Here is a 15,406-nt window from a genome sequence, read left to right as displayed (position 1 = left end):
TTAAAAAAACTAATCTATAGCCCTGGAATTCCCAGTGATTCACCCATCCAACTATAAATTAAGGTCAACCTTAATTAGCTTCTGAGATCAGCCAGCGTTGACTGGGTTGCTGTCTCTTGCTGAGGTGATATCCCTATGGAAATAATATTTATCACTTTCTACCAACCTGCATGGCTCAGTTCATGGCTACAAACTACATGTTTTGGCTTCTCAATTCCCACCAGGCTCAAGGTTGACTCAGCCTTCCATCCTTCCAAGGTAGGTAAAATGAGGACCCAGATTGTTGGGGGCAATTAAGCTGACTTTGTAATAATGCCGCTTGGGGTGTGTGTGAAAGCCCTAATAAGCAGGCATATACATAGAATGAAGGCTACTGCTAAGCTTGTAAGCCACCCTGAGTCTTCGGAGAAGGGCGGGATATAAATGGAATTTTTTAAAAAAAATACATTAAAGCACAAAAATTAGGCCATGTATTTTATTCAGTTTATGGTGATAGCAAGCCATCTCATAATACAGTTATTCTTAAAATATTTTATTTATTTGGTGCCCTCCAGATGATTTGGTCTGCAATTCCCATTATCTCCAGCCAAGATCACCCTAGGTCATAGACTTCATTAAGGAAATTTGAGAATTTCTAATGGGAAGGGATTGCCTGTTGGATGCTACAGTGGGGAACATTAGTTATAATCTCTATGCAGAAGATTCATGAGTGGCAAGGATTTGATAATTTATGCTAACTCTCTGAAATAATTTGTCTGGGTTCTTTCTCTTCTCTCTCAAACCAGCTGGAAACAGCCAAGAAAGTCTATCACTTGGCATGCAAAGAGGAGAAACTCGCTATGACCCGGGAAGCTAATAGCAAAGCTGAGCAATCTATTACTCCAGACCAGCAAAAGAAGCTTCAAGACAAAGTGGAAAAATGCAAGCAAGATGTACAAAAGGTAGGAATGACCTTCACCAAAATAACTCAAAGTTAATACTCATCATTTTATATGAACAAGCAACAATCTATGTACACAATCACTCTCACATGCAGAAATATATAACTGCCCACAAGAAAAATAGTCATCTTCATATTTAGATATAGATAAAGATGTAAGCATACATATCAAATATGTATGTAGACGAGATATATTGATCACCTCAGAAAGTACAATTCACTTTTAAATTGTAGCAATTATTTATTTTTGTGTATTATTTAAGGCCCAATAATTACTTTCCATATCAGCTGCTGTTCCTTCTTTTTTGAATCTCAAACAGAAATCCTCTCCAAAGACTATTCAGTTACACTGTCACAAGTTCACACATGGTGACTGCATTTTCTAAATTCAGAATTAACTTGGAACTTTGTTTCTTATTTGTATAACAAGTTCCAGGAACAATATTAAAGCATGCTTCCAATAGAGATGGCTGCAGCTGACATTAATTACAGCTGAGATTAATCTTTAATTCAGTGCTGATATGGAATAAACTCATAATTGAAATCTTTATGCAAGTTTATTTGGGATTATGCCTTATTTTATTTATTATTTCTATGGATAATCTATAAATAATGTCAATCAATGTTATATTTAAAAGAGCAAAATAATACATGCCTACCTACCCAGAAAATCTTGCATGGATAGGATTGAGTAGTGGCCTTAGTCAGGGAAACTTAACTATATCCCTTTGTTATCTGGACAGGCTCTGGAGAAATATGAGAAGGTTGTGGAGGAGGTGAATAAGGGTACTCCACAGTATATGGAGAGCATGGAACAGGTCTTTGAGCAATGCCAGCAGTTTGAAGAGAAGAGGCTTAATTTCCTGAAAGAGGTGCTGTTAGATATCAAGCGACACCTGAACCTGGCAGAGAACAGCAGGTAGAATTATTATTATTATTATTATTATTATTATTATTATTATTATTATTATTATTATTATTATTATTATTATTATTATTATTATTATTATTATTATTGCTTTTTTGTGATAGAACACACCGGAACAGAGTTCCGGCACCTTTTTTCGATGGATTTTCCAAGTTTTAAAAGTAACTTTTGGAAATTTGATGATTGGTCCACATGGACTTGAATTGCCCTGTTGAGCGTAGCAGGTCGGCAGCAAAATCATTAAAATGGTGCATGCATGCTGCTTGTGTGTCGAGTCCGATACATGTGTACTTCGTCCGCACTGGTTGTGATGGCGCTGCTTGGCTTGTGGCACTGCTCGGCTTGTGATTGGTCGTGTGGTCACGCGCTGAGTGCTTACTGCGGGTGGCGACCGTTATTTTTCATTACACAACTGATGTGTGTTGGTGTGTGTATAGTGATTGACTACATGCGACAGGTAAATTTAAGGACTGAATATATATTTTTTAAAATAAAAGATAAACAAGATGTGAGTTCTGGTACCTTTTTTCTTACAAAAAAGCACTGATTATTATTATTATTGTTGTTGATCATCGCACAGTCAACCAGATGTTCAGACTGGATTTGGCATTTTTGTCTACCTATTGAGTCCTTATCAAGGACCTGGGATAGGCAGACATAGATATTTGAATTTATGGTATTGCAGATATTGTCGCAGGATGGAAGCTGTTCCCAGTAAGGCCGCCTTTTGCAATTGACTGATGGCGAATTTGTCAATGCCAGTGGTATCCAAGTGGTGCTCCAGTTGTTTTGGGATTGCACCCAAGGCACCTATTACTATTGGTACTATCTTGCTTGCCTTTGCCATAATCCTTCTAATTCTATTTGTAGGTTTTTGTAGTTTGTTACCTTCTCCAGTTCTTTCTCTTCTATTCTGCTATCTCCAGGCACTGCCACATCCACTATCCAGACTTTTTTGTCTTTCTTATTGACAATTGTTAAGTACGGGATGTTATTTGGCAGGTGCTTGTCTGTTTGAATTCTAAAGTCCCAGAGCAATTTAACATTTTCATTTTCTATGATTTTCTCTGTTTTACGGTACCACCAGTTCTTGCTTGCAGGCAAATGATATTTCTTGCAGATCTTCCAATGCACCATTTTGCTACCTTGTCATGCTGTGCGATCTTCTTGCAGAATTCAAACTGGATTTGGCATTTTTATCCACCTTTCAAGTCCCTTCCCAAAGACCTGGAATAGGGAGAGGTGGATGTTTAATGGTGTTAAAAGTCTTGTCGCAGGAGGGAAGCTGTTCCATGTAAAGCTGCTTTTTGCAATTGACTGATGGTGAATGTGTCAATGCCAGTGGTGCTCCAATTGTTTGGGATTGCACCCAAACTGTCTATCACTATTGGTACTACCTATGCTTGCTTTTGCCACAGTTGGTTTATTTCTATTTGCAGGTCTTTGTATTGTTATTATTGTTATTGTTATTATTATTCTATTCTGCTTTTTATAAAAACATAAAAACTGAAGCAACCAAGCAAGCTCTGAACATTACTCCATCTTCTCTGTAATGTAATGTTTATGTGTGTGTGGGGGGGGGGGGGGAAATAACCACCTCCCATAATAAAATATGGGAGCCACAAAAGTGGAAGTTGATTTTGTTAGCAGCTCTGTAAAACTTCATGAATGAAACAAAGTGATTCCCCATTCAAAGTCTGGTCTGGAGGCATCTTTCTTATTTTAAGGACAATGTTGGGAGCATTAAATGTGTTGCTAGCACCCCCTTGTGCTTTATTAGAACAAGTTGAGTGGTCAGTTTTCCTTTTTTTAATGAAGATTCTACAGAGATTTTTGGACTCTGTCTTCTATCATCTGCTCCCGAGACTGCAGGCTGGGTGTTGCTAAAAAAAAGCCCACCAAGAAGGTATATTGGGGAACGTAGTTGCTTGCATATAGCCTTAGGAGTGGATTTTCTTAACTTTGTATTAGGGAATTGTTATGTGTGTCTCCAGACTTGGTTTCAGTGTAAATAAGGATGTCATCAAGATAAACCCAAACTCCCATGTATAAATGATCATGGAACACTTGATTTATCAATTGCATAAACACAAGGGGGGGGGCTGCAGTCCAAAAGACATCACTTTAAATTGGAAGTTTCCCAACGGGCAATTAAAATCTGTTGTCCTCCTTCCTAATCTGGATCCGGTAATAGATCAGTCACAGTCCTGCTTTTTCTTTCCCCTGCAGGAGAGAGACTCTTTCTTTCTGAGAAGAGCTGGACTGTCAGCTCTAAAAATGAGCATGGCTATAGCCATTTTCCCTATTCATTTTAGGTTGACACATAGAATGGAGGGAGGGAGTTTTCCAGATGCTTTGCTAGTCTAAATAAACTTTTATCCCATGGGAACCAAGGTCATCAGCTGCTCCCGATGTGGTACACATTAATTTAACGAAATATAAGGGCTACTATCACAGATTAGGTACATACAGCCTATTTATCTCACAATCTCATTATTGTCTTTTCTGAGACATAAAGCGTTTAAAGATTTCAGAAATATTTTCTAATCCTAAGTAGAACTTTTTCCATGCCAAACCAGTTGCAGAACCATCAACATTTTCCTCATTAACAGATTTTTTTCTTGGAAACAAAATGCTGGGAGGAATAATGGAACCTATATAAAATTTGTTTATAGAAAGTAAGCCGCCCTGAGTCTTCGGAGAAGGGCGGGATATAAATGTAATAAAAATAAATAAATAATAAATAAATAAATAAATAAATAAATGGGATTTAAATGTTGTAGAATGAATGGCAATGAATAAAAGTATAAATCACTAAAATTCTGTGAATATGGCAAGGTGATTATGCCATAATATTCTCATTTAGTTTCTCTACTTGCTTTGCTACTAAGCTTCTTTGTCTAATGTGTCTAATGGTGGTTTCTTACTTCAATCCTGTGTTTATTACTTTATCTATTTGTAACATGCAGCTATTCTAAAGTCTACCGTGAGCTGGAGCAGACCATTCGTATGGCCGATGCACAAGAAGACCTTCGGTGGTTCCGCAACACCTCTGGTCCTGGGATGCCAATGAACTGGCCTCAATTAGAAGTAAGAAGCTGTCGCAGGATGATGCCTCCAAGGATGGCTGCACTGCCAAGCTATAGGTTATAGATTCATGGCTATTAGTCATGATGTATATCTGGAGCTTCAGGGTTGAGAAAGCCATGGTCCATGTGCCTAGAAAAACTAAGGCATAAGACATTGCTGTGCCCTGATGCTGCTCCCTGCAATGGAATTCTGCCTCTCTGAATACTGAAGTGACTTCAGAATAGCTTCTATGTCCTACTTCTGGTTTTACCAGAACCACGTGGTAAACTACCGCAAGAAGTAGAATGTGTTTATTATGTTCTTAAGACTGGAGCTGAGTCATAGTGCAGTTGGAGTATTGGAAACTGAGGCTTTGGGGTTAGGTAAATGTTGTTTCATCTGCAGGAATGGAATCCAGATGCAACACAAACAATAAACCGAAGAGAGAAGCCTAAAAAGAACGAGGGAGGCAACACACCCAATGCCAGTGGAGTTGGGGAAGCAGCAGCACAGGGAGGAGATCGTGGCAGGTAAGCGTATGAGATATTTCCAGTTTGAGACTGGCAAGATAGTATGTTTAAAATAGACATGGGCATCATGCACCAGAGTCTCACTATGTCCAGTTGTCCCACAGAATTAGTTATGTCGGAGATATATGCAGTAATGTCATTTCTTACGATGCCATGTTCCATTACCAGTGTCAGCAGTTATGAACGTGGTCAAGCCTACGCTGCAGAATGGTCAGATGATGAGAGTGGCAACACTTACAACTCCAATGAAGCCAATGGTGGTGCCAATTCCTTTGAAGAAGAAACAGCCGGGAAAGGTGTCCGTGTACGAGCTCTGTATGATTACGATGGGCAAGAGCAGGATGAGCTGAGTTTCAAAGCAGGTATGGCGTGAACAGTGGTATGCTCAGGTTGCTCAATAAGTAATGAGGAAATTTGTCCTTCTGGAAAGCAAAGATCAAAAGTCTTCTATCAAAGTGTCTTTTTAAAGACATTTCTTTAATTTCTTAAATGGGTGCATTGCAGTAAGGCATTCAAGTTGCATATTTTCTAGCCATTAACAAATTCTAAAAATATAACTGAAACGAAATCTAATAATGGCAGACATAACTTTCCTTTTTATCTATAATGTCATATTAATACAAATTGTAACTCTCTTATATTTATTGCAAGAGGGCCCTGTTCAATTACTTGTAGTGGGAGCTGTAGCTCTCAAATATGTTGTATCAAGTGCATTTAAATGCACTTATTCCTACTGTCATATACTTGTAATCTCCTGCTCTTTTGGCAAATTCTCTTAAAGAAAGACATGTTGGTGGTTTTGCTAGCAATTACCTCATAGGTGCAGTTAATGTACAAATGACCTTAAAGTGTTGCTACCCCTTAGATATTAGAAGTTTTTTTCTTTGACCACATGCATTTTCTCCACTAAAGCACTGCCTGGGGAATTCTCAAGACTGATTTTTTTAAATCCCATTTATATCCCGCCCTTCTCCGAAGACTCAGGGCGGCTTACAATCTAAAGCACAATGTGCTTAGCAATAGCCTTCATTCTATGTATATACCTGCTTATTAGGGCTTTCAGGGGGGCCCCAGTGGCATTTTTACAAAGTCAGCTTATTGCCCCCAACAATCTGGGTCCTCATTTTACCTACCTCAGAAGGATGGAATACTGAGTCAACCTTGAGCCTGGTGGGATGCGAACCTGCACTAATTGCAGGCAGCTGGTGTTACTTAAGGAGGCATTAGCCCACTGCTCCACCAAGGCTCTTGATTGAAAATTTAACCTGAACAAAAAAGGAGATAATGTTAGAAAGTGGCTCAAAATTAAATTAAATTAAATTAAATAGAACATACTATTTTAGGATCATATCTCTCTGGGTATTCATGAGGATGGGGAGGAGGCAGGAGGAAATAACCTTCTGTGCATCATAAAAGGTAAAGGTAAAGATTCCCCTGCACATGCATGCTAGTCGTTTCCAACTCTAGGGGCCGGTGCTCATATCTGTTTCAAAGCCGAAGAGCCAGCAGTTGTCCAAGAACGTCTCCGCATGACTAAACACCAAAGGCGCACGGAACGCTGTTACCTTCCCACCGTAGTGGTCCCTATTTTTCTACTTGCATTTTTACGTGCTTTCGAACTGCTAGGTTGGCAGAAGCTGGGACGAGTAACAGGCGCTCACTCTGTTACATGGCAGTTGGGATTCAACCCGCCAAACTGCTGACCTTCTGATCGACAAGCTTAGCGTCCTAACCCACTGAGCCACCGCATCCCTAAATGCATTCTACACATGGTCAAAACTAAGTCATAAAAATCTAGATTAAAATCCATGAGTTTTCTGTTATAGTTGGATGCTATGGATAACTTTAATTGAAAATCCTATAGTCTGTTATAAAAGGATTATTAGGAAGTATTTGTTTCTATGTTTTATTTTGGCATAGTTATAGATACATAACTATTTGGGGAAGCAATATATAACTTTTCTAGCATTTCTTTGGGGATATTCTAGTTTTAGAAACATTCATGAAAACTGCTATTGTGTATTTTAGAGCCAAATTGGTTTTCTTTCATTCCAAATATCATACAAAAGTGATAGCAAAAAGGTCAACCATTCTGCAGCTAAAACAATTTCTAGCAGCATTCCATATCTTCCAGAAAAAGTTTTTGATCCATTGGTATGACCTAAAGTGACTTGACAGATCTCATTTCCAAGCCTCTCCAACATTATTAGTTACAGTTATGAAAATAAAGTTATTTATATTTTCATTAATAAGGGTAAAATGTTTGTTCAGGCACTTTCTCATCAAATTGTACTCCAAAATGGCTGTAAATCCATTTTAATGGAGGTGGTGGACCTTAAGCAGGTTGGGATGAGTAACAGGCACTCACTCTGTTACACGGCACTCGGGATTCGACCCACCAAACTGCCGACCATCTGATTGACAAGCTCAGCGTCCTAACCCATTGAGCCACCGCGTCCCTATTCTGTGCATCATATCACCGCACAAATAATGCAAAGTACATATCTTATGTCAGCTGCATGAGGACATCATGATGCATATGATGTCGTTATGGCTTCTACAGGACACCTGTGCATATATTCCTTGAAGTACCGTATATACCTGTCAGTGCCATTCAGTTCCTACACTTGTACAGGGATCATGAACAATGTGCCCTTTTATTATAGTTGTTAGCAATAGGTAGAAGCAATTAGCTACAGGAGCCAGTTATTGTGAGATAACTTTATCAAACTAATATGGCCATGTGAGAAACTAGTTTTTTATATGCACAAAGTTCAGATATAAGGTAAAATGACTTTCTGCATCACCAATATTTTCACTTACTTCTTATGTCAAGTCATTTTATTTGATAGTTGGTCATTTCACTGGATATGAATCCAACTTGTGGTTTCTAAACAACAATATGCAAACATAGTGAATTGTAATTTATTCAACAAGCCATTGCTAACAAAATCATGGTTTAACTTGATGGGGTCATTGTGCCAATTAAGCTTACATTAGCATCTGTTTAAGGGAATTAGTTGATAGCAAACTACATATTACACTTGCATATACTAAGGTTGTGCAGTGCTTCAGAGCTGATGCCAACAAAAAAAACAACACTTTCTGCAGCATGTAACAGCACAGAGGTAACACCTGTCTGCCACTTTTTGAAATGGCCATGACATTTGGGGGATACTTTGACCACTGCAAATGCAGCAGTACAATCCAGAGCACTTTGCAGTCCTAAGAAAAAATCATATTTTGTTTTTAATAAAAAGGCAGTCTTATAATATGAAGGTACACTATATTCTTTTCCCACTGACCTTTTTCTCATTAAATCACATGTCCTCTTGCTTCTTCCTGCATAGGTTTTACACATGTGTCTCAACATCAAATACACAAGAGAACTCAGGGTATGGGAACACTGTTGAGAGATAGGGTGAAATTAATTAGAGAGGGAATATCAGATTGATAGTGTGCTCCCAATTTGTAATTTATTATTGTTTTTCTAGGTGATGAATTAACCAAATTAGGTGAAGAAGATGAACAAGGGTGGTGCAAAGGACGTCTGGACAACGGGCAACTTGGTCTTTATCCAGCTAACTATGTGGAGTCTATCTAATTCTTTCATGTTCTCCTTGTGCTGCCAGAATTCAACCCTCTCCAGTCCACCATCTGTCTATACCAGCCAAGTAGCCATCTTGCTCTACAGTCATTCACTCAGCACAGTTAGAGTTCCAAACATATTTTCCAATCAATCTTTTATTTTTTTAATTACATCTCTAAAAGTATTTTGTGGTAGGTTTACTATTTTAGTTTCTTAAAGAAATGAGATATGAAAAGTCAACACTGTCACTGGCGGGCTTGTCTTGTAAGGAAAAGCCAATACTTCAAGCCTTTAAAGCCTAACCCATAAGGCTTCTGATTGGTTGGGTTTTAATTATAAAATGTAGCAAAGAAACATTCCAAATGGCTTATTCTGTCTAGCATTTAAGCTCTGGGGAAAATACAATTCATCCTCATTGAAAAACCAAATCAAGCAAAAATAAGGAGAGAGGAAATATAGTTTTTTATTTCTTATTTTTCACTCACTCCTCTATAGTATATTTCTTACCTATTTCTATTCTAAGAGCAAAAGACAAGATATATTTGTTCTTTCCAAGAAGTCTCAGTCAGCATTTTTTTTGCTGTAATAGTCTACATTGATCATCCAGCAATCATCCAGAACAATTGCAGTAACTGAAAGATATGCCATGTGTGATATGTTATGAATTAAAACATCTGTTCCATGCCAATTTCCTCTATGCCACTAAAATATGTGGCTTGTTCTTCTTTTGAGTTTAGATGGGGTTGTTGAACTTGAGGAACACCCAATAAAACTCATTAGAACTGGCTTCTTTCTCTCATCTTCTTTTGAGGAATTGAACTGCATTCCTGGGGTCATGAGTGAATGTATCCCTTTTGAAATACAAAGATAAATCAGAAAGTGTTATTTCTAGCCTGAGTACAGGACTTAAAAGGAGATGCAAAATTATGAAAACTAATTACCATTTATACACTTAAACAGATATTGCACCAGGAAAAGAAATGCACTTATTGTAAATTGGTATTTTTGGTATTGTTGAAGTAAAGTCCTTGTATGTTCTTGAGCAGTGGAAAATGAGCCTAATTAGGCACCTTTTTTAACCTGAACACAAAGAGGCTTTATTAGAGAAATATACAGGTGATAGCAAAGTAACATCCCTTTCAAATGAGAATCAAGAGAATGGATGTGTGTGAGGACAAAAGCAGGCAGAAAGCAACTTGAGATTAGCAGTTTCACAAATTAAGAGTAGGCAAAGTAAGGGATAAACAGGAAAGACACAGAAAATTCCTATTTTATTGCCCCTTGCAATTGTAGGTCATGAGATTTACAGAGCCAGTGCAACTGAAGTCACTGTTCCAACACCCTTTTCACCAGTTCATTCACCAAGCCACAACTTCCATCTTGTATTTGTCTCTCTCAGGTAGGGACTCGTGATTTGCAATTTGCCTCAGGAAGTCTGTTTCCATTGATATATTAGCATCATTGGCTTCAGTCACCCTGAAGTTGATCCCTTTTTTTTTTGTTGTTTCTGTTTGAGGAAGTAGCTTCCATCCTTCTCTTTCTATCTCAATGCCAGAATGTTAAGACATGCTACCAGATCTTTCATGTTTATTTCTTTGTTGAGGTTCTGTGCTATTTCTTGTAAATCCTAATTGTGGTAGCAGATAACTAAATCATTCCAAAGGAATTTCATCTGTTGTTTTTATATCTGGAATAAAGAGCCAGCTTTAACTTGTTAGAAGCTTTTTTAAAATTTCAGGTTCTTGTTCCTTGCTTTGACCGCAGATACTGTACTGTTCTGAAGTTTGCACAGTAAGTCTTCCTTTCTTGGTTCCTCAAAACCAGGTGACTGCTCCACATAGATGTCTTCCTTGATTTATCCATGCAGAAATGCAAACTTTACACCAAGGTGATGCACCTGCATATTCCCAGCTGTTGCTATACTGAGCAGTGTTTATATTGAAGTGTTATGGCAAAAGTCTCCTCATAGTTTTCCTTAGTTAGTCTATTGAAATAACCAAGGTCAAAAAACAGAAGCAGCAGAGATTTCTTTATTGTAGTAGAGTAAAATACCACTCCTGTATATTGCAGTCCTGACAGAATTTCTCTCCACCACATTTTATGCCAGACAAAGTCAAGATGAGATTATTTTGAGTTATTTTCTCAGAATCGAGTAAACTTTTCTCCTCCTGTAGCAATTCCTTGCTCTCTTCCCAACACCAGATCTACATTTTTTCACTCCATATTTTTTAATATATCCCTTTGCCTTGTGACTTTATAGCGCTGGGCGTCCACTTCTGCATTGCATTAGATCTTGAAAACCCATTTTCATCCCATTATTTTCTTTCCTTGCAGGTCATTTAATGAGTTTTCAAGTACTCTTCTGAAATGTTTTGATTTCCTTTCTTTCAGGATTTTTTCATTGTTTAGATTTGTTAGCAAACCCTTACTAAATGTCTTTCCAAAAACAAGACTCTTTTATCTGTTCCTTTTGGGTTATGTAGGAAGAACTTCAGGGTGAAACTATTTTGCTGGATCTCTCTGAACATCACAGCTGCAATGATTCAGTTTGTGTTTCTGGATCTGATGTGCCGTTGGATAATTAGCGCATGATGAAAATTTCCATTGAAGCAAATGGTTTCAGGTTGATCATCCAGATGTAAGGAATATCCTTCAAGGTATATTCTGAACAAAATAAGCCATGCTGTATGTTTGTGTGGAGAGATCTGGGATTCTCTATCCCTGCAGTACTGTTGGTATCCAGGCAACAAGACTTCACATCTAATACTGAGTTTGGTCCTTTTTATTTTTGATCCATAGGTTTAGACTTCAGAACGAAATGCTCTAATATTGTAATAGGCTGGCAAATATACCCTAGTTTGGGCTTCTTTCCGTGCCACAACGTATGGGGCATTGTATTTGTGGCCTTATTAGTAATGCGTTCTTGGGAAGAGGCAGTGATGACTTCTTCCAATGCATCCTGTCAAGACACACTCTGAGAGAGAGAGGTTCCCTGAAGATGGGCTCCAGCACGAGTCTGATAAAATTTATGGTCCCAGTGACCGACCGATGGTTGGATCCTGCAACATTGTCCCGGGACGCATATATTCGCCTTCATTCATAACTTCTTCCATCCAGAAATTATTTGCCAGTCCTGGATCTTGCAGTATGAACTTCATTTCTCTTAGAGAGAGGTTTCCTCTTAGCTGTGCCATTTGTTCTGGCATATAAAACGTAATAATTTCATGTAATTCCTTGTTCCTTCAAGTACTTTTTTATGTTACCCACCATGTATTCACCCACCTTATTTGTGTATAGAACCTGGGGCTTTCAGTCAAATTTGTTGCTTACCAAAGACATTTATACGTATCTTAAATTCTTTTCGTAAACTGAGCAAGTAGCAAGTTATAAAGCTAAAGTAAATTGTTTATAAACATGAATAGGTATTTGTTTCTGCCTGTTGTCATTACTTCATTGGCCTATAAATATTGGCTGGACCAGTTCCAGGAACTGCTTAATCAATTTTTCTTTCCTCTCTTGGGCATTTCAACTGCGCTGCATATGGTTGCATTCTCAATCATTTTGCTAAATATCAAATTTCTGAATAGCATCTGGGTTCTTATATCCCATTCTTCTGTGCCATGGGCTTAAACAGGTTATGTGACTGCATTGTTTGGCTGCTTTTGCCTTAGCCACAGCACTGTTTATTTCAAACAATGCATTTTCTGAGAGGGTCCCTTTCATCATTCTCCATTTTGAGGTACACACACACATTGCCTTTAAATTTTACTTCACACTGTTCCTTTGTCATAGACTTTAATGAGAGCAAACTGAACAATCTTGCTAATCTCTCCTTGTTGAAATGAGTTTTTGTCCTTCTGCTAAACAGCCAATGTGTGACAAATACAATAAATCTTTCATTTTCTTAATTAGGTTTGCATGCTGCACAAGAATCCACACACAGTTTATCCTCTGATAGAGAATGAGACTTTTGGGTTATTTTCATCATTTTATTATTGATGGTCCATTTTCCTTGTGCTGCAATGAGTCATACACCTTCTTCCTTGCAGTTCATCTTGACATCTAGAAACAAAATTATAACTAGTAGCCAGCATGGGTTTGTTAAAAATAGATCATGCCAAACCAATCTTATTTCATTCTTTGACAAAGTGACTAAATTAGTAGACCAGTGAAATGCTGTGGACATCGTATACTTAGACTTCAGCAAGGCATTCAACAAAGTAGACCACCATCTACCTCTTGGTAAACTAGAAAAATGTGGGATAGACAGCATCACCATCAGATAGATTTTCAACTGGCTGACAAACCATACCCAATGAGTTGTCCTTAATGGTACTACATCTACATGGAGGGAAGTAAGCCATGCAGTACCACAAGGTTCGGTCTTAGGCCCAGTACTCTTCAATAACTTCATAAATGTCTTAGATGAGAGACTAGAAGAAGAACTCATGAAATTTGCAGATAACACTAAGCTGGCAGGAATAACCAGCACCCCAGAAGACAAGGATCTTGATAGACTTGAACAATGGGCTTTATACAACAAAAATTAATTTAATGTGGAGAAAAGCAAGGTTTTACTCAGGCAGGAAAAACCAAAGGTACAAGTACAGATTAGGCAAAACCTGGCTCAAAAACAGTAACTGTGAGAGGGACCTTGGAATCCTAGTGGACAATCACTTAAATATGAGCTAGCAGTGTGCAGCAGCAGCCAAAAAGGCTATTACAATTCTTGGTTGTATAAACAGAGGCATAGAATCAAAATCAATTGAAGTATTAGTACCACTTTATAAAGCCTTAGTAAGGCCACACCTGGAACACTGCATCCAGTTTTCATTACCACATTACAAAAAAGATGTTGAAATTTTTGGAAAAAGTGCAAAGAGCAAACAAAGCCTGGAAACAAAAACGTATGAAGAATGATTGCAAGAATTGGGTATGGGCAGTCTAGAGAAAAGACTGGCGGGACATGATAGCAGTATTCCAGTATTTGAGAGGTTACCACAAAGAGGAGGGGGTCAACTTATTTTCCAAAGCACCAGAGGGCAGGATAAGTAACAATGGATGGAAACTAACCAGAGAAGCAAGTTGGAATTAAGGAGAAACTTCTAACACTGAGAACAATTAACCACTGGAACAGCTTGCCATCAGAAGTTGTGGGTGCTTCATCACTGGAGGTTTTTAAGAAGAGACTAAGCCAGGGGTGTCAAACTCACAACGTCACGTGACGTGTCACGATGTATAGTGACTTTTTTCCATTGCTGGCAATGGGTTGGGTGCAGTTTCGCCATGACACATCCAGCCCGCGTGCCGGCAGTTTAACACCCCTGGACTAGACAGTCATTTGTCTAAAGTGGCATAAGATCTCCTACTTCAGCAGCAGGTTGGACTAGAAGACCTCCAAAGTTCCTTCCAGCCATGTCATCAGCCATGACTCTGGCACGAACTACGCTCTCCCACTTTCTGGAAGGAATATTAAGATCAGAATAATTGACATTTCTGGCTGGCTACACACTTTTTGTCTTTCAACTTGTCTGGTCATTTCTGACATCTCATCCCCATGCAGATTTATAGCTCACCCTTCTCTGAGCTGCTTATTGCAGAGTCTTGTAAAAAGATCGTCATTTGAAATTGCAAATCTTGTATCATTTATGAATAAAACTGAATATCTGAATCAGTTTTCTAGTTAAATCTTGTAGCTAAACAAGAATAGGGTCACTCCTTAACAGCTGGATCATTCCAGCTGCTCTGCTGTTTACATCCTCCCATGGTTTTGATCTTACTCTGCATTCCTGGGTTTTTCTTGGTCCAGGACAAAGGCAGTCACTTGTCTCTTGAGAAGTATTTTCATAATGCTTTTTCATAGCTTGAAACATCCCCATTTTCTTCCTAGTCTTTGTTATGGCTGCTCACAATGACTCACACACTTGTATATCTTTCTATTAACTTTTTGCTCACTCCTCTTGGTCCATAACCCTGTTAGATAGAAGTGATTTGTTTGATCCTGGAGAATGGGAAGAATAAAGCTAGAGAAGCAGTTACTTCCTTTAGACTAGAATCAAAAGAAGAATTGTGTAAAATAAAGGCAGGCAGGCAGGCAGGAACCTGAGATAAGCAAAGAAGAGTATGAGGGTAAATGGGGAACAGAGAAAAAAAATCCCCAATTATCTACTAGGCAGGTTGTAAGGTACTGAGAACCAGTGCAACTGAAATAATATGTCCATACTTGAATCTGCTTGATTGTTAGGGTTTTTCATTGATAATTACATTTCAGTGAGTGAAAATCTGCTTTTGAACTGAATCCATGCCTTCAGCCAAAGAACATTTATTATGGCAGTTGGCTAAGCATATGA

At 38.3% G+C, this 15,406-nt stretch overlaps 1 protein-coding gene across 5 annotated transcripts in view; it reads left to right on the top strand.

The window, feature by feature from the left end:
• PACSIN1 (protein kinase C and casein kinase substrate in neurons 1) overlaps positions 1 to 10,978 on the top strand; it is a 49,818-nt gene extending 38,840 nt beyond the window's left edge. For all 5 annotated transcript variants that reach the window (XM_081322457.1, XM_081322460.1, XM_081322456.1 and 2 more), the window contains exons 5-10: positions 786 to 941; positions 1,684 to 1,859; positions 4,838 to 4,958; positions 5,343 to 5,467; positions 5,636 to 5,829; positions 8,962 to 10,978. In XM_081322457.1, coding sequence (XP_081178583.1) covers positions 786 to 941; positions 1,684 to 1,859; positions 4,838 to 4,958; positions 5,343 to 5,467; positions 5,636 to 5,829; positions 8,962 to 9,071 — 882 coding nt within the window. In that variant the 3' untranslated portion in view covers positions 9,072 to 10,978. The remainder of the gene's footprint in view (positions 1 to 785; positions 942 to 1,683; positions 1,860 to 4,837; positions 4,959 to 5,342; positions 5,468 to 5,635; positions 5,830 to 8,961) is intronic.
• Positions 10,979 to 15,406: the final 4,428 nt, after the last annotated feature.

This window comes from Vipera berus (genome assembly GCF_964194415.1).
Source record: "Vipera berus genome assembly, chromosome: 3".
NCBI lineage: Eukaryota > Metazoa > Chordata > Lepidosauria > Squamata > Viperidae > Vipera > Vipera berus.
This window is presented reverse-complemented; position numbering and strand designations above follow the sequence as displayed.